The sequence below is a fragment of the Zootoca vivipara genome, chromosome 1, assembly GCF_963506605.1.
Source record: "Zootoca vivipara chromosome 1, rZooViv1.1, whole genome shotgun sequence".
NCBI classification, from domain to species: domain Eukaryota; kingdom Metazoa; phylum Chordata; class Lepidosauria; order Squamata; family Lacertidae; genus Zootoca; species Zootoca vivipara.
Window position 1 is genome coordinate 80211956 of NC_083276.1, and position 19250 is coordinate 80231205.

The 19250-nt window shown below is 46.0% G+C and overlaps 1 protein-coding gene across 1 annotated transcript; it reads right to left on the reverse strand.

The window, feature by feature from the left end:
• Positions 1-2682: 2682 nt before the first annotated feature.
• LRRC10B (leucine rich repeat containing 10B) lies at positions 2683-17739 on the reverse strand. The gene has a single exon (XM_060277003.1). It carries the CDS (start codon positions 17182-17184, stop codon positions 16291-16293), a length of 894 nt encoding a protein of 297 aa, XP_060132986.1. The 5' UTR covers positions 17185-17739; the 3' UTR covers positions 2683-16290.
• Between the last annotated feature and the right edge of the window lie 1511 nt (positions 17740-19250).

The following is a 19250-nucleotide window of genomic DNA, read 5'->3' on the forward strand; positions in this document are numbered from 1 at the left end:
AAAGCTGGCATCGCAGGGTCCTTTCTTACTATTGTTCTTGTTTTGTTTGTTAATGATCATGAGGTGAGGTGAGCTTCTTGGATTAAAGAGCAAGAGTGACCTTTCAAGCCTGGCACCTGTTCATTTCTACCACATCAGCCTCAAAGTAGAACAAAAAGCTACATGCACCATTCTCCTCTCCCCAGTAGCATTCAGTATCAAGTACTTACTCTGGGTTAGGGTGTCATTGTGTGCATTGCACTAAGCCTTCACATCATTGGCTGGTGGAAAGCAGAGAAAAACCAGTAACATCGTGGCATCTCATCAGCAAATGGAGGGGGTCCTTTTTTGTCAACATACCTGCATTCCATGAATTGTGAAGCTTCACTTTCAAGGTTCATGTGGATCTGGCGGGAATGAATGGCTGCAATGGTGTCAGACTTACTTCTTGCTCTTCAATTCTGCCCTCAGTAGATAGCTAACGAGACTTCAGGCTGTATGTAAACTGATGGTAGGTGCACGTTTTATGCAAAAGAGCTCTCCAGTGAGGGAAGTCATCTCAAGTGCTGGACAATCTTGTCAAATCCAATCCATCACCATAAAACATTCTTAGCTTCACTTTTTTTTAAAAAAAAAAAAAAACAAGTCCAAGATTGATAAACCTGGTGGCACACGACAGGAAACAGAAGTAACCTCGTTTCACATTGCTGGCCGACAGCAATGGTGGCACTGATTGGCTGACAACCGGGGTGGTTTGGTGAGTGGCTTGGTAGAGAACTGGAGCCATACAAATTGACGGGAAGCAATGTGTGTTTGTGTGTAGAGGTACAGATAAATACACAAAGCACCAGGATGGTTGGATTCTCTTTCTATCTCTATCATGGAGCAACTTTCTGGGTTAGTACCCAAACTTCTCATGGCCTCAGTTTGCCCACCTACTGTACAATGGTGATAATAATGCTACCCTACCTCACAAGGGGATGGTGTGAGGCTTTCAAAATCAGGGCCTTGAACGTGTTAAATAAAGCGGCTTTGCACAAGAAGTCGTCGTTGATGTCATGGGGCAGAAAGTTCATCAGTCTGTGTTAACGTAGTTCAGACTGATCCCCTATTGCTAGGATAGCCTTTGATTAGAGGTGCTACTACTGACACGCAAAGTATTATTACCACCATTGGCAAACTGAGCCATTGCTCCAGCCAGCCTCCCTGTGAAGTATTTCCTGCCCCCTCGCCTACCACCACTCCCCCAAACCAGAAGCGGTTTCTTTTGTACAATTGGAATTTGGAGAGTTGTGTATTCATTTTTAATTCTAGAGCTCTTAGCTGTATCTTGTTCAGGTATCTCTTCTTCATGTGATGATAACCATCTAACATAGTGTGTGCAAACAGAAAAAAGGTGAAAAAAAATATATGACTACACTGTAGACAACTTCTTTCCTAGCAGTGAAGGTGGCAGTCCAGCTAGACTCAGCTGCCACCTCCTTCCTATTGTGTTTGGAGATGTTTAAAACTCATGGAGCAGACATATTTTATAATAAAACCTGATAAAACACACCAAAAAAGGATGGGGAAAATACTACTGCTACCGTACTACTATTACTACTAAGCCAGTGTGATTTCATCATCACTGATGTCTACGAGGTAGGAATGTTTTCTTTGCAGAACCATATTTTTGGAGAACCAGGCCCCTTGTTTTGTAGAGGAGGCCTCCTGGTCTAAATAATAAAGGATAGTAAAATAAAACAACACTTGGCTTTCTATTTCTGTCATTGAAAAGGGAGTGGGGGAGAAGAACACCATCCTAATGGTTTCCAAAAGGCTAGGTGGGCAACACATTCATTGCTATTGCGGTTGCTAGGTAGTTCCGCACGTGTCATAAGCCTCTGTTGGATATTCCTAACAAAGGCACAATTATAACAGCCTGCACATCCAAGACCATTGTGAACATCCAATAAAATAAATATAAAAACATTTGTGGCTGGGTGTACCCCTCACCTGACCCCCACCCCTCCTGCCAGCACTGGAACAGTCATCCAGAATATCTTGCTTAAGAGCAACAAGCCCTTGCAGAAAGTCTGCCGCTGTAACGGCTGAAACAAGCTTCGTGGTATACAAACTGGCCCTCCCTCTTAGAGTGGGGGGGGGGGAATGTACCTGTCCTTTCACAATGATGACCTGTAATTCAGAGGATTTTGTTCCTTGCCAGAACTAGGGATGGATGGATCTGTCTGTTTCGAGTTCCTGTCACTTTCATTCATAAATCCAGTCAATCCCATTTCTGCATTAACCTATGGGTGGGTGGGTTTTTTTGTTTTTAATCACATTTTAAATACTTTCGGATGTATTTTCTCACATTCTCTAAACAGATATGCCTTAAAATTCATATTTCTAAACATATTTAAGGCTGAAATGTGGGAGGATCCTTGGGAGGATCTCGGGGGCAATACAGGCAATACAGTGGCGTGGGATATTATCATTATTATTACAGTATTATTTATTATTTATACCCTGCCTATCTAGCTGGGTTTCCCCAGCCACTCTGGGCAGCTCTCAACAGAATATTAAAAACACGATATAAAACATCAAACATTAAAAACTTCCCAAATCAGGACTGCCTTCATATTTTTTCTTAAAGTCAGAATTCCTTGACATCTGATGGGAGGGCGTTCCACAGGGTGGGCACCACTACTGAGAAGTCCCTCTGCATGGTTCCCTGTAGCTTCACTTTTCGCAGTGAGGGAACCATCAGAAGACCCTCGGAACTGGACCTCAGTGTCCGGGCTGGACAATGGGGATGGAGACACTCCAGGTATACTGGGATGAGGCCATTTAGGGCTTTAAAGGTCAGCACCAACACTTTGAATTGTGCTCAGAAATGGCTCCTACATTGGGAGCCAATGTAGGTCTTTCAGGACTGGTGTTATATGGTCTCGGCGGCCACTCCCAGTCACCAGTCTAGCTGCCACATTCTGGATTATCTCCCTCTTAAGTGAACAAATATAGAAATCCATACCTGGAGAGGGAGAACCAACCTCATAAGCTGCCTCAGTTCTGTGATCTATGGTTGGGTCTACAACCTTTGGGGCCACCAACATCAGAGAGGGGGGAAGGAGGTGTTTCAGTCAGATAGAATAAGCCGGCATGGAACTGGCAATGGTTTAGTTTATTATTCTCTCATTTGAATCCATGCTGTGAAACTTAAAAATAACTTCCAAAATACATACGAAGAGGAGGGAAGAATGCCCTATCACTACTGTCCTCTTTTCCAGTAGGAGCCCAGCACGACCCAAGAAAAAGTGGATTCTCTCTCTTCTATTCTCCATTCCCTACCCTCTGCTTTGCCCATGCATTAAATGCATTCTTAATATATGAAATGTATTTTAAATCATTTTGCTGAGGATTCCATCACAAAATTTGCTGAAGTGCACAATTCCAAAAGAGCACTACAGTCCAATCTGCACATTACTCTGGGAGGCGTGGCTCAAGTCAGTTCATATCAGATTTCAGAAATAATTCATTTCTCAAGCATCCATAGACGGAACTAGGGATGGGGGAGAAATTTGTTTGCGTTTTAATGATAAACAACCGAATTCACCCTTCTTAAGTTAATACTTGAATCTCCTAATTTTGCACTGCAGTTTCCCAACCAATGGGTACAAAAACGTATATATTAGGAGAAATTCACATTACAATGCTGATAGACTTTCTTGCTTGCTATTTAAAACAAAAATCACAAATTGCTGCAGAAATAGGGAGAACACAATTTAAGATTGGGAAAATGAGAAACAGAGAGAAACCAAAGTTAACAGATTTGTGCATCTCCAGCCCCAACTGAATTGTGGTTAAAAATGAAGGGTGGATTAGAAGGCAATTTCTGGGTAAAACGAGCTTTTCCACATTCAGTCTCGCACTCATACAATTTCCATAGCCATCTTAGTCAAGTGGTAGTCAGCAGCTGTGTCCAGCCCACTCTGTGGACTTTGCAACTTCTGCAGAACAGATCTACTCCAGGGGCTGGTTATTTGATGATCACAGCCCAGCCAGAGGTGACCAGATCCTTCAGAAGACAAAAGGAATGTTGCCACAGGAGCAAAACAGCTCTGCTTCTGGGCATGCATGTTACAGGAAATGGGATGACGCATTCAAGCTCAAACTGCACAGTCTCTCCTTCCTTGAAGGAGAACTATTCCTTTCCCCTTCCTGTCACTCACCTGCATTGCAAACCTCGCTCACACCTCACACAAACATACACATACTACATATTTGCAAAGTCAACGTCGCTCTCAAACATGTAACTGAACTGAACTTTACTCATGAAAGCTTCTCAAGCTTTTGGCTGATGATGGGGGCCTTCTGATTCAAGCTCTTGCTGGGGCGATCCTTCAGTTGCGACAAGAGGAGCAGATTGAAGTGACAGGACATTCCAAGAAAAATGCCCTCCCCCTTTAGTGTCATTAGTGCAAGACACGAAAATGTGTTGTGGTGTCAAGAACAGATGAACTTTTCCTAAGGGGTGGTCTTTAAAACAACACAGTTGTTTTAAACAGACTCAACATGTGGTTAATCACCCAGAAATGTGACCCAAAGTCATGTGCTTTATGGAGCACAGGTGGAATATATAGAACAATGTGTTAGGAAGAAGAGAAGCACAGCTATTGTTGATAGATGAAAAGCCAGTGAAGAGGATGACAAGGTAATTATGTTTTATTATGACATCTGTGCGGCACATGTTAAGCCAAAATTAATCTGCTCCGACAGCTTCTATGAGAAAGGTAAAATATCAGGAGAGTCTTCTAACAAAGCAAAGGTGAATGAAAACTTACTGTGCCTCCATGAGCAATGGAAAGAGCCCTAGAGAGAAAGAGGCACAGGGGCTTCCATTGGGTGGGTAGGTGCCGTTTATTTAGAGAACTTCCTTTCCTATGCCTCCCTCAGTATCTCAAATCCCATATGCCTATTGCAACTAGCTTGCATTTACCTTGTCTATTCTCCTTTAGCAGGAACAGACAATAGAAGATGGGGTGGTGTCCCCGAAACAAAAGCATTCAGAGTAGGTAGGTAAGGCTGCAATACTATGCTCCCTTATCTGGGAGTGAGTCTTAATGCACTCAGTGGGCTTTGCTTCTGGGGAAATGTGGAGGAGGATTGTGTTGCAGGAAACTTTAAGCAAATATGTATTCAGGTGCAGAATTTAGAGGTGCTGACTGCAGGGTCCGGGAGTATTTCTCAGCAGGATTGCAGGCCAGATCCAGGAGAGTGGGAAAGGGGGAAAGGGGGTAACAAAGGAGGGGATTTACATGATGGATAGATTCTCTCTCTCCCAACAAAAGGAGTTGGTGCCAGCAAGTTTGCCAACTGACCACATGCTTCATAGCAGAAAGGACCAAGGAGGAATAGTCTAAAATATTTCTCTCTTAACCCAGCCAGAGTTGGGCAGACTGGTTACTTAATCACAGGTGAAGTGAAACAGCATCCTGATGGCAACAAGATTTGACTTATAACTTGCATTAAGGATGCTTGAGAATATGAAACCAATAGTTCGTATTCCAGCTGAATATCTCCAGGGGTCTCATTATGTTCATATAGATAGATCCTCCCCAATGCTTATTTTATAACCTGAATTCCTGAAACTCTGCAGATATGAACTGAAAATAACAGCGTGTACCTGCCAATAACAGAAGTGATCTGTTTACTTTTATTGTACAGCAGTTTCTTTGCAATCTTGCTTTTTTATTTTAAAGGGAATCGTTAAGGTTGGGGAAAATTAACCCTATTATAGCACCGTAGGTCTAAAAGCCAATGTCATGTTTTTTTTTCTTGTATGAAAGAATATGTGTGTAGAGAAACCCATGAAAATGTTGCAGTGGATGGGGGAAATGCCCTGCTTTTCCACCTACAGGTAGCCTATCACATTTATGTTCACTAACAGCTTATTACCTCTGCACATTGATCACAAGAGCAGAATACGGTTGGTATAATCCTCAAAAGCCTGGCTCAGGAATTATGCTCACATTTCGGTGACAGCATGTCACAGATTCAATTCTTGGCATTGCCAGTTAAAAGGATTTAAGGTAGTGGGGCTGAGAAAGACAACTGCTTGAGATCTGGAAGAGCCAAAACCACTTCGAGTAAGACACTGTTGCATGAAGCAGTGACCCAACTCAGAAGAAGACTGCTTTACATGGACTTTAAAGAAGTCCTATGGCACCGGCTAGAATGGTGAATCTGAAATACCGTGTTTCTCACATTTTAAGACATGTCTTATATTTATTTTTACTCCAAAAAACACACCATGGCTTATTTTCAGGGGATGTCTTATTTTTTTTGTTAAGCTTTTTAATTTTTTACCGGTATTAAGCTTTCAGAGTTTTGCTGGGTCGGGCTCGGTGCGGCGCGCGCTGCTGCCCTTGCCGGCTCCCGCTGGGTCGGGGCTCTCCCTCTCTGAGATAACTACGAGCTCTTCTCCTCCTCACCCCCCAGTCGTGACACAGCCACCGCGCGGGCTTCCTTACCCAGGTTGCAGTGCAGCGACGAGGGCGGCGTGGCGACGGGCGACGAGGGGGCCGGGGAAGGCTGAAGCAAAGGCGGCAGCGGGTCTTTGGGGCCGCCAGCGCCCGGCGAAGGTACGGCGGGAGGCGGCAGCATGAGGTAGCGATGCGGAGGGGGTAGGCAGCGCACGCAGAATGAGTGGAGGCACGGCAGCAGCTTGGGCCGCCAGCTCTGGATGTTCTGGCCGCACACCCCGCAAGTGTCCAACAGGTTGAGCCGCGACTCTCCGTCGGCCCGGTCCGCGGGGCCTTGCCGGCTTTCAGCCTCGTTTTCCCCACCCATGGCGACAGGACCAGCCGCGGTGGGCCCTGCTCCCGCCATAGGCTCGTCCATTGTTCAGCGGCGGCGGCCATTTCAGGCGCGAAACGCCTCTCACCCAATGGCCGCTTCTGCTCTCACCCGCCCCCCGGCCTGCTCACGAGCGGAGCCCCGCCCCTTCACGGCCGCTGGGAGCAAGCGACGTCGGTTGCTCGTCGGTGTGATTGGCAGGCTGTTCTGGGCTTGGTCGAATTCGGGGTGGGGGATTCATTCAAGAAAGAGCCAGCAAAGACAGCTGCGTGCGCTGTGCTGAGCCCCGACTCAGCGGGAGCCGGCAAGGACAGTAGCGCACACCGCGCAGAGTCCCGACTGAGCGGGACCCGGGAGAAACAGCAGCGCTCGGCGAGGCGCACGCTGCAAAAGCGCCATGCAGACCTGCTCCCACCACTGCTCCCACTCAACATGTCTTATTTTTGGGGGATGCCTTATATTTTATTGCCTCCAGAAAATCGTGCCATGTCTTATTTTATAGGGACGTCTTAAAATGTGAGAAACACGGTAACAGTCCTGCCACTGGAGGAGTCACTATGATGACTGACCCTTCTCAACTGCAGTCTATGGAACAGACTCCTTTGCATCAATGAAGTAGACAATTAGCTGGAATAAGACTGAGAAATATGAAAGACTTAGCAGTCACAGATGTGTTAATGTAACTGTGGTGAACCTATGACTGTATACTTTGACAAAAAGTTCCTCAAGGCTCTCCTTTTGGAATGTAAGTCTTTGAAAGATATCTCCTTTTTTGCTTGTAAAATCTCTCTTGAAGTTTCCAGTTTGTAACTACTGATACACCTGATATGAAAAATCTAAACTATAAGGCTGTGTGCACACACCATGTTCATGTTGCCTACACAATATTGAACTCATCCAAGTAACAGCCTGCACTTTGACCTGCTTGACTCAATATTTTCCTGAAAGATCTGGGGAAAAGATCTAAGGAAAAGTAAGCTTCAACATAAAATCGCATCACTCAATTGTGGATGAACTGAAATGTGTAGAGAGAGAAAGAGAGAGAGCGTGGTAATGTTTTCCTGGGTGCCATCTACTATTTCCATTGGTGAGATGCTCCTCAGTGGGTTGCTGGTAGGGCCAGCCACAATACACCTACATATTTTTTTAAAGTGTTAACCCATTGTTTTGTGCAAGTCTGATTTATTGAAAACTTGTATCCCCCCCCCAAAAAAATGGCCATGTGCATAGGCAAACAAATACCCCAATGGACCTCAGATCTCTGAAACTCAGGGAGAGGAAAGGAGGAGACAAAAACACAGTGTGAATGCATGCCATCAAGCACCTCGCAGCAGTATGGGCGGGAAAACATTGAGGTACGAGTTCAACTGAAAGCACTCTTGTGTGGGCAAATGTGTAAAAAAAAAGTCCACATGGAAAAATAAGATCCATGTTGACTCTGAGCTAGAGGGTCTGCCTAGCACCCCTGAAGAAGCAAGAGTATTTTTCTACAGGGAAACCTGACTTTTTGAACATGTTTGACCAGTGATTATACAGTAGTAGGAAAATCGGGTGCAGGAGGGGTGATGCAAACAATCGCACCACAACATGTAACAATGCTCAGTTGCTCATCTCCATTTTGCCCAACTCCAGCTTGGCTGGGAAAGCTGACTGCTTGAGAACCAGGAGAGCCAAAAAAAAAAAGAAGAAGAACAGACAATTCTGGCTAAATGAGACAGTGAATCAATTCAGGATATTGCTGAAATCTTATGAAGCTTAATGTAGACATTTGTGGATCACTATGGCAATGCATCCTACCCAATGTCACATCCAGATAAAAGATAGGATGCCTCTACTTTTAACCTCCAAGTTAGATGAGCCTTTGAAACAGAACTGCAAGAGGCTTACGCGACTTTCTCTGATAGCTGGGCACAGATGGTCCACTGACTTCAACAGAGCTGTGGCATCTGAAAGATGTTCCTGTTTATATTCCTTCCTTGCAAAGAGCCATCGTGGTCATTTTGTATCATTATATTACATTTAGCATAGCTTAAAATACTCAACTCTCTTTACATTGCCAACTTTCCGCTCCCCAAAAAAAGGGTTTTCTTGAAAGGAGGAGTATACCTCCCTCTCTTTCCATCATCTTGGTAGTCTTGTTTACCCAGAGCCCTTCCAAACCATGCTTTTTCTCAGAGAAAGACTTCCTTTCTACTTGGTAGGCTTGGGAGCCCAGTCAGAAAGCGCAGATGGAAACAGATGCATTGATACTAAAACAAGATACAAAGCATATCATGCCAGTGATCAAAGAACATTATTATTATCATTTACAATAAAGGCAGCGCTGATGGTTCAAGATGTTCAGATACACAACCAGTTTAAGATTGGTAAGATCTGAATCCCTCAACTTGACAGCAGCAAAGCTATGTATGATCTAACTAATCAGAGTTCCTTTTGAGCGTGTGTACATGATCAGTTATCCTGGAACAAAGCCTGCAGAAGTCTATCTAGAGACTTCAGTCTTCTGCTGCATGTGTTTTTAAAAAACAAGTTCATGAGGTAAAATGCATACTCTTTACATTCATCTCAGAATTAGTGATCATAAGTACAAAGGATGATCACGTGGTAGAAGAGAGGCCAGATCTAGCCACCAAAGCAATTCTATGGGACCCGTGGCAGCCCTATCCATCTTTGAACAAGGAGTGGGGGAAATGGCCCCCAGTTTCACTCAGAAAGAAAACAGCATACCGTAGCTGTCAAAAATTGCAAGAGACAGTTATGCCCCACACTTTAAAACACACTCTGTCTCTTTGGGTTTTGTATGCAGCACACTCTCAACTATACCTAAGCAGACGTACAGTACCTTGTCACTGTAAGGGCCTTAAAAGTAATTATAAAGCCTGACCTTTAGTGAGCATGCATAGCTGGGGTGTCAAATCCTCATGGCTCCCCCTGAGGTATTTCTACACAAAACAGAATGGGAAGAGGGGTACACCCAGTGCTATTTTTCTAGAAAAAGAAGCGCTGGAACTCACCATGAATGCCTTCCTTGTTCTCTTAGAATGGCAATGGTCCCAACCTGAGAGGTGCCAGAACTAAGTTCTGGCGAGTTCTGGCTGGGGAAAAAAGCCGTGGGTACACCCTGTAGGGACAGGGAGAACATGGCTCAGCCAGACACAGTACAGAGCAGGGGTACAAGAGCACAAGGAAAAGCCAGAGTAAAAACAGCATCTTTTAACAGTGTCTGGATGGCCCAGCTCTGAGACGAAGAATATACTAAGGAGGCCACTCTGTGCAGTACAACACCTTGCCATGCATGATCATGAAGGTGTAACAATCTTTGTACATCCTGACGGAATTTAGTAGAAGGAGGGACAAGATAGGGGATTGAAAAAGAAAGAGAGAGAAAAGAAGGTGGGCATGATGACAGCAAAAGTGAGTCATCCAGGAATGAGATGCAGAGACTCCAACATGGATTCCTACAGACTTCTTACATGAGCTACTTAGTCACGTCAACATTCAGTACAGTGCATTCCAAAGGTTCACACAAGCTAGAGGAAAAGATCTGTGCTGCCAAAACACTGCCATGAAGACAACGAAGATCAAAACCCAGGACTCTCAAAGAGCCACAACTAAATGCAAATTCTACTGAATAAACAAAGCAGAAGTGCTGCCAACTTCAGATTTTATAATAAGCTTCCCAATATGTGCTTTTCATTCCAATGCCTCACCAGCTGGAATGTGCATGATTTTGAAAGGTTCTTTAAGCTTGGGGGTGGAGGGAAAAAAGCACCCAAAAACTATGAAAAATACTGGGGAGAGGAAGAGGATGGGGGAGAGCGAGAGATCTAAAAATAAAGTGAACCTAGGGATGCAAAAGCCAGGAAGTGTTATTTTAGCATTCTCCCACTGATTTAGAAAAAAAAAACATTTACACAAACTCCTAACGGAGGTTGGGGGGGGAGGGCTTGGCCATTTCTGGCATAATAACTCTTCAATGCTAGGTGCAGATAACGTGAACTTGAGAGTTCAAGGCCCTGTGAATTCTGCAATTCCCAGTATTCCCACAGAATAAAAAGCACTTCAGTACCTGCAAAGCATCAAGCAATGGGAACCAGTAATTTGCAGTTAGCAGGAGGGATTGGGTTATCTTTAGCAGCTGCATCAATATTTCTGGATACAAAGAAAATGTGTCTCTGAAAGAATGAGCCTGGAAAAAGTGTTCATGAATAAATCTTCCCTAAAATGCCCAAACCAACTACTTTAAAATGAAAACAAATGAAAACGTTTCTCCAATCGCTCACAACATTGTTTGGCCACAGCTTCTCACAAGGACTCAGTGGTACCTCCGTCCCAAACAAAGAACTCCAGATCCCAAGACAATATGAAACAATAGCTTTGTTTGTAACCAAACAAATGTTATTCTACATGAACTGCGAGTCAGCGCTGGAGCACTTCTGTGGAGCCTTTGAAATAGCCTCTACTTACTGCTGCACAGCAAGGCTGAAGAGGCTCTCAAGGTCATTAAAGGAATAGTAACTGCATCAATTAAAATGGATATAGCACTGTCAAAATGTTAAAAGCACTTGTCATGCATTATTTTTATTTACATATGCTTTATTATTCTTTATGATTATTGTAAGCACTTTGTGCATTGGGGAAATAAACAATAAAGGGGATATAAATATATTATTTGTTATTATCATCATCATGTACTTTTTATTATGGCCTTGAAAAATAGGGGTAGTGCTATTATTCCCCCCCTGTTATTAAGCTGAGAGAACGTAGCTTGCCTGCCTCTGGCCACCTAGTGATTTCACCCAATTCCTAGCTCAGGCTCTCCAGCTACCTTGTCCCCTCCAGCTCTCAATCCAGCTCTCTCAATAATCCAGCTCTGACATTCACCCTGCCAAGAATACCTACTGCAAGAGCTGAACAGTTTTTGCCTTATGAGCAAAGTTGGGTGTAGTTCACCAACCTGGGCATTTCTTGGAAAGATGGCATACAAGTGCTATCTTTTTAATTTCTTCAATTTAGGGAGCTGGATGAGAGGTGAAATGATGGTAATTATGTGCAGGCATGATTAACGTACAGTAATAAAGACTGGAAGATCATGTGACTTGGAAAGAATTTGGGACTCTGAGCACACTCCATACTATCAGGCTCATAGTCTTCAGGTGCTCCTGGATTTATTTATCCGAATTTAGACACTCAAGTTGCAGCACTGAATGCTTGCCTTAAGCTCTATTGCAGCCTTTTCTTTTAAGATCAGCTCAGAATTCATACTTAACAATTTCTACGTTAGGTGGTTGTGTTTTCTGTGGGTAAGCCCCTCAAAAGTAGTACAGAAATGTCACCTGGTACAAAACATCACTTCTCACTTTCTGAAGGGGATGAGTCACAAGAAGCATATGACACCCGTGATAGACCATCAGCACTGGCTCTATACTGCCTTACAGGCTAAATATAGGCTGCAGTCCTATATACTTTCCAGGGAGTAAGTTCCACTGAATTCAAGTGGGGTTTATTTCCAGGTAGGCATGTATAGGATCACACTGTTAATGTGTTGGGACTTATGAAGCCCTAAACAAACTGGGCCAAACATACCTGACCAACTGGCCTCCATCCCTCTGCTTCATTGTAAGCTCCAATAATATTTGGAAGCATCCTCTCAAGTTTAACATTCACAGCACTCACGGAGAGGTGTTCTTAGTGGCTGCCCTTTGTCTGTGGAACACCCCTGAAGACTTAAGGGAGTCTGAGCATGCATCCTCTCAAAACAGTGTAAAACATTTTGATTTCACTTGGTTTTGAGTGGCCTGGGACAGTGAGCAACGATAGTTTCAAAAACTGTACTTGGGTTAAAGGGTTTCGTATTTTTAAGTGCCTCAAGTGCACACTAGCCATTAAGTCTGCAACTGCCATCATTCATTCATTCATTCACTTTTTACCAATTATCCAGATGATGCATTCTACTTCTCTTGTGTTGCCTGTTTCCTCCAGACCTGATTTGTGGTGATTCTCTTCATTTAGAAAAGGATAATAAAAGAACTTAACACTAGCTTTCTCTTTCAGCAAGCACAGCTCTACTGAGACTTCTCACACCATTGTGCTTTTAATTAGAAACTTCTTCCTTGCAGCTTTTGCCTCCAATTGTTTACTGTTCAATATGGTCTGGGCATTATTGATTCATTTGCCCTTTAATTAAATCAGTTCCTGCTCTCCACCAGTGGGCATTTTAGATACCGTTTTCCTCCCCTTAATATTTCTTTTACTTTTTTAATTGCAAAACAGCTATATTTCAGAAAGAAAGAAAGAATAGAGGAAAACAGAAATTAAGTCCCCAAGCCTGTTGGAGGAAAGGCACTGACTGATGCAGGCACCCCCAAACTGCGACCCTCCAGATGTTTTGGCCTACAACTCCCATAATCCCTAGCTAAGAGGACCAGTGGTCAGGGATGATGGGAATTGTAGTCCAAAACATCTGGAGGGCCGAAGTTTGGGGGTGCCTGGATTAAGGAGTCATTCATCTGCAAAACCAAGGCTCATAAAAAACCCAGAAAGAAACTGGAGATTTAAACTATAAAGTGGAAGCTTCTAATTAAAGTCGCATGGGATCTTTGCGTAAATATCTTAGATATTTGGGACGTCACCATAGGGATGGGCATTGCAATCAATATAGTGCTATAGTTAGTACCAGGTGTAATTACCACTTTAATTCTGTTTCCAGCTAATTTCAGAAAGGCAATACTTCAGCACCTTTAAATAAAACTAGTATGGATGTAACCAAGCATACAAATAAACCCCAGTAACATTTAGTCATTAGAATATCATTCCTTTCTTGCCATTTCATTGTACTATAAATACTCGTCGTTCTTCACTATATGGGCCACACCACATTATTAGTAAAGCTGTTGCACCTTTTCCCATTGCACCTTCCCATAGCCCTTACGGCTTGGCTACCAAGGATAACTTTCTCAAAGGTGGACTGTCCTTAATACCAAAGGAGATATGTGACATATGCCATTAAGGGCTTGTTTCAAGACTTTTAGAATACTGTATAACATCCTAGAAAGGAAAAATATTAGCTAAAATGACATAAGATTAAAATCAAGCTAATAACAGGGCCTTTCATTCTCAAAAGTCACCTGTGCCATACAAACACTTCCAATCAGATGTTGTGATGGGGGAAATTCAGCACTGCAGGCTTGTTAGTAATTATTTCTCAGTGAGAATAATCAAAGGTGTTACCCCAATAAAAACAAGACAACTGCTGAGACTCTTAATGAGAAACAAAAAAGTTTAGGGAACACTGACCTAATTGGAATAGAATGCATAAAGCTCAAACTGGTTCCTGCCAACTCTGCAGTTCGTCAAGACAATATGCAAACCAAGAGTTCAGGCACAAGCCTATTCACACAATCAACATGCTGCAGTTAACTGTACGATGCTAAAAATGGAAGTGGATTCTGACAATAATTGCCAGTAGTTCAGTGGAGTTCAATTGTAAACAACACCATATTAGCTGTCAGGTGGAAACTGCACATGACATTCCCAGGTGTGTAACCACAGATCTAGGGTAATAGACTTATTTAAAGGTGGGGGGTTAGGATGACCATGTGGCTGAACTAATAAAGAGTGTGAAAACATTTTGCATGAATCACCTCTCTGAAACCAACCCCAAAGTGACACTGATATTTTGCATTCAGTCTCTTTGCACAACATTCCACAGAAGAGGAATCCTTCCCCCACTCCATCAGAAACTTAAAAACTGGCTGTGGGGGCGGTATATAGGGAAAGAAAAGAGATGGCATAAGTAGCACAATGTTTTGTGGCAGTCAGCCAATGGAAGAGAAATAAACTGTAATAAAATTAGAAGCATAGCATAAACACCCATTGCTTTTTTGAAATTCATTCCAATACAAAGATGTTAACTTTGGCAATGCTTGGATAGCCATGCCAACAGAGATATCGAGATTGAGGCTGAACATAGTGGAATCGGTCCAGAGAGGGACTGAACACAGCTGACGAAGAGGTGTGTGCTGGAGGAGAGAGGAAGGGGGGAAACAGTGGAGAGCAATGGAGGGGAGGAGGACAGTGGGAGGGGGTCAGAAGCAAAGAGATATCAGGGAGGCAGAAAGAAGTGCAAAAAAGAGTGGAGTGCTGAAACAGGCAGAGGAAAAAGAAGTTTATATACATACAGTATATATATCTCAACATGAATGCCTGAGAACCTTGCTTCCTTTCACTTAGGTGTTATAATTCTGTTTACAATACTCTTTAAAAATAGCCCCTGATGCCGCCCAAGAGCTTTGGTCTCCTGCTTTTGGAGCAACCTCCCTGAGAATTTGTGCCCCCCTCCCCGCATTCCTCCTTTCTTACTCCCTTCTTAGACATGCCTTTATTGCTTAGATTTAATACAAATCTAGCCCAACAGCCCCCACAAGAATGAACCTGCCACCTTCTGAGCTGGGGGGAAAGTCCTGTGGCTACCACCCATCCACCCAAGACCCACAAGAAGTCTGCGGTGGCCCAGGTCATACCAGTTTTGCTTCTGTGCCCTTTTAAGGGAATAAAAAGTCAGGAAAAGCAGCAGGGCAAGGCACAAGGCTCCTTTCCCACCATACAAAGACTGGAGGCAAAGCTCTTTCCTGGACCGGGAGCTCTCTGCACAAACAAAGCTTTCGCATGAGCTTCTTCTCAAACCTGACAGCTGGACGGAGCAGTCCAAAGGACGTTTCTCTCTCCAAGTCTAATTCCAGTAGTAGGATAAAAAAATCCTGGGATGAAAGATGTTACATTCACACACTTAACTCTGTAGCCCTCCAGGGCTCAGAGTTCAAGGTGGGTAAGAATAGGTAGGAAGGGGGAGAGAACAAGATGGCTTTATCCTGACTTGTCAAGACTCACTGTAGCATATCAGAAAACCAGAAAGGAATCGCCCAAAGATACAGCAGACTCTCAGAGCAGCACAGGAAAGTCACTTCAAGTCTTCGGCTGGCAGAATTTTGCAGGAAGCCCAAGGAGGTGATTACTGCCCAGAGAGAGGCAGGTTGTACTTTTCCACCAGGATGTGACCATTACCCATGTCTTGGGTGAGGGTCAAAAGGACTAGCATTTCAAAGATTTGATGCAAGGAAATGATCCATCATGAGAATACTTTTTCCTATACAGTACCTCCTATTTCCACCCCTTGTGTCCTAGGACTCGGTAGGGTGCTTACAAGTTACCCATAGTGCATTACAGCTATATGGACTAGGGTCAAGCATGGCTCCACATAGAAAAAAGACAGCAAGCCTTCTGATGAGTTGCTGCCGTGTGTTCTTTACAAGGGATCGCCAAGGTCCCGTCAACCTGCCTCAGAGATGGTGGCTCCTCCTGAGCCTAGTGCATGCCCAGCTCCTAATACCCTGTCAAGCAGTAGAGCCAAAAGCCTACCAACATCCATCAGATTTTTATTTTTACAGCAGCAGCCATGTTAATTGTTGTAGCCTTTCATGTCGTCTCTGGAGAACATTCCTGGGCACAGTAACTTCCCTCTCCATCATCCAACATGGAAGAGTCATTTTTCATCTGGGCCTGCAGAACTTCAGACTCGTTCTCCTCCTGCTCTTCTTCTTCTTCTTCCTGCTCCCGAAGGGCCTGGAGACGTTCCTCCCTAGCCTCCAGAAACTCCTGAGCCCCTTCGCCCACTACCAGGACTGTGTCAGCCACGTTGGGCGGTGCTTCCACTGGATTGTGGTCATAGGAGAAGAGCCGAAGCCTCCGCAGGTGGCTCAGGTCAGGGAATTCAGTCAGCTTGTTGCGGTCAAGGTCGAGGATGTGAAGCTGTGTCATGCAGAGCAAAGGCTTGGGGAACTCCTCAAAGCGGTTCCCATACAGCCAGAGCCCACGAAGTCCCCTCATGCGTGGCAGGCCGCTGGGCAGTGTTTTGAGCCGATTGTCTCCCATCTGCAGGGACTGCAGCCAAGGCATCTGAAGCAAAACCCGAGGGAAGTGGTACAAGTAGTTGCTCTCGATCCACAGGCAGCGGAGTGTGGTGAGCTGGCAGAATTCTGCGGGAAGCCCAAAGAGGCGGTTGCTGCCCAGATAGAGGCGGGTCAGGTTGGGCAGGCGGCACAGGGCCTCGGGCACTTCCTCCAGCTTGTTGAAGTCCAGGGCCAGGATGCGCAGCTCCTGCAGCCCTTCGATCTCCTCAGGCAGCTCCGTTATCCCCGTGCCACTGATGTACAGTTTCTGCAGGGTGCCCAGGGCACAGACTGGCAAGGGCAGTTTCTTGAAGTGGCGCCCCGAGAGCTCCAGCATCTGATCCCCGCCACTCAGCTGCTCTTCGGCAGCTGATGGCAGCCGCTCCTCCCTCCCCGAGGACCCGCCACTGCCCATCCTCATAGCCAAGGCAGGCTGCTGCCAGCAGGACTAAGGCCACCACCTCTGCCCGGTGGGCTCCAATGAGACATGGCAACCACCAAGGTCCCTGCCCACCACCAGGCTGGCCTGCGGGGGTTAGGACCAGGGCTCGCTGGATGATGGTTCCCCCTGCCAGGGCTGGAACTGATGCTGCCACCACCTCCTGCTGCTCCTTGTCCCTCAGAACAGCTTCCCTGCCCAAGGAGCCGGGCCTCCTCCGGAGTTTGGTGGTGGCCCCCTGCGCTCCTGGGACCTCGAGCGCGGGAGAGGAGCTTCTTGGCGCGTGGGGCGGACGAAACTCCCGCTTCAGAGCTGCTTGCTTGTTCGCAGCCTGCTTCTCGCAGCCCACCTTTTCCTCCTGGAGGGCAACCGGGACCGAGCAGCCGCTCCAGCCCACAGCAGGGACCCCGCTCGCGTGGCCCCGTCGCGCGTCCGTCCAGACAGGCACTGACCTCGGCCCTCCCGGCTTCTCGCTCCGGGGCTCCCTGCTAGGTCTGAGCTCGGCTCCCACACACACGAGCCCGGCGCCTAGCGACTCGTCGCCATGGAAACCCCCACGCGGGATCGCCCGCCTATGGCAGAGCTCGACGCCTCGGACGGGGCGGGACTACGCTCTCGTTCGCCGCCGCCGCCACCCCCCTTCCCGCGACACAGAACGCACAGCCTGCGAAGAGTGGAGGAGTTTTTTTAACCAATCCGGCTAACTGAGCTGTGGGGAGGGGGGGGCGTGAGGCGCGCGCGAGAAGCCACGCCTCGTGGCCAGGCCCTCGTGGCTCCGTCCTCGAAGGGGAGGAGGGAGGCGTTTGCGCAAGGGCTCCTTTAACGGCTGCCGGGGTGGCCGGCCCCGCCCCTCGCTCACCCGCAGCAGCGGCAGCCTCGTCCCGGCCACACGCCCCCTTCGGCTAACCCCTCTCCACGCCCTACAAGCCCCACTCGGCTCCGCCATGGGCAGCACCGCCTCACACGTGGCTCCCGCCCCTTTAAACTGCTGCGCTAACAGGTGGCAATTCAACAGGTGCAGGTTGGTCGTTGCTTCGACCCCTGACCCGCGACTAGGAGATGCAGGGACGTGGAGAAGATTTGCCCGGCCGAGCTCCATTTCTGCGTGTGGCGTCCGGAAGGTACAGAAGCCCAGAAGGAGAGTCCCGGGTGAGAGAGGACGAGGCATGGGCGTAGCCAGGATTTATTAGGAGGAGCAGGTTTTATGTTAGTGGTGGGAACCGAGTTATCTGCGATGCAATTGGTATTTTTATTTTCTTGATGAGGGGGGCAGCTGCTCCCCCATGGCTACGCCCATGTGACGAGGGGCTGCAAAAGGGCGGGAGTGGGAAGCAGCTGCAGCAGCAACAACCACAGTGGAGACGAGGGATGCTACTGCAGGGTAGCATCTGTTAACTAACAGCACCCAGTCACATGGGAGCAAGCCCCATTGTGTCCACTGAGGCTTACTTTTGAGTAAGCAGACTTATCAGACTTAAGAGCCCTGAAGTACCCATAAACTGGCTAGCAGATTAGTAAACGCCTATTGCCATGATTGTATATTTCTGAGGAAAGTGCTGGAAGATTGTAGCTTATTCTTTTTTAAAGAGCTTGATCCTTGTAACAACTGAAGGATTGCTCTCCACATTTTACAGCTGAGAAACTGAGGGCCCATTGTCACAACTGCTTGCTTGATGGTATCCACAGCCTGCAGTGATTTGCACCCATGGTGCCAAGTTGTGGTGCAAAAGCCACGAGAGTAGATGCAGAACTCCGCATGAGCTGGTTTTTAAGGCACTGCTGGCAAAAGTAGCTTTTTTGAGTACTTCAATAATCTATAAAAAGCGGATCCACACAGACTTCTTGTGCGCATTCGGCACTGATTGTCGTATTACGTCAGTTCGTCGCATCTGCTGCTGGAAGTCAGTGCAACAAATACAGTATCAGATTAGGAGGCAAACCATTAAAAGGTACAACAGTTGTATGAAGACTCTGGCCTCTGGTTATACAAAATCAGTGTTAGTATAAAAAACACTAGATTTCATTCAGTTAACACACAGAAGTATGTG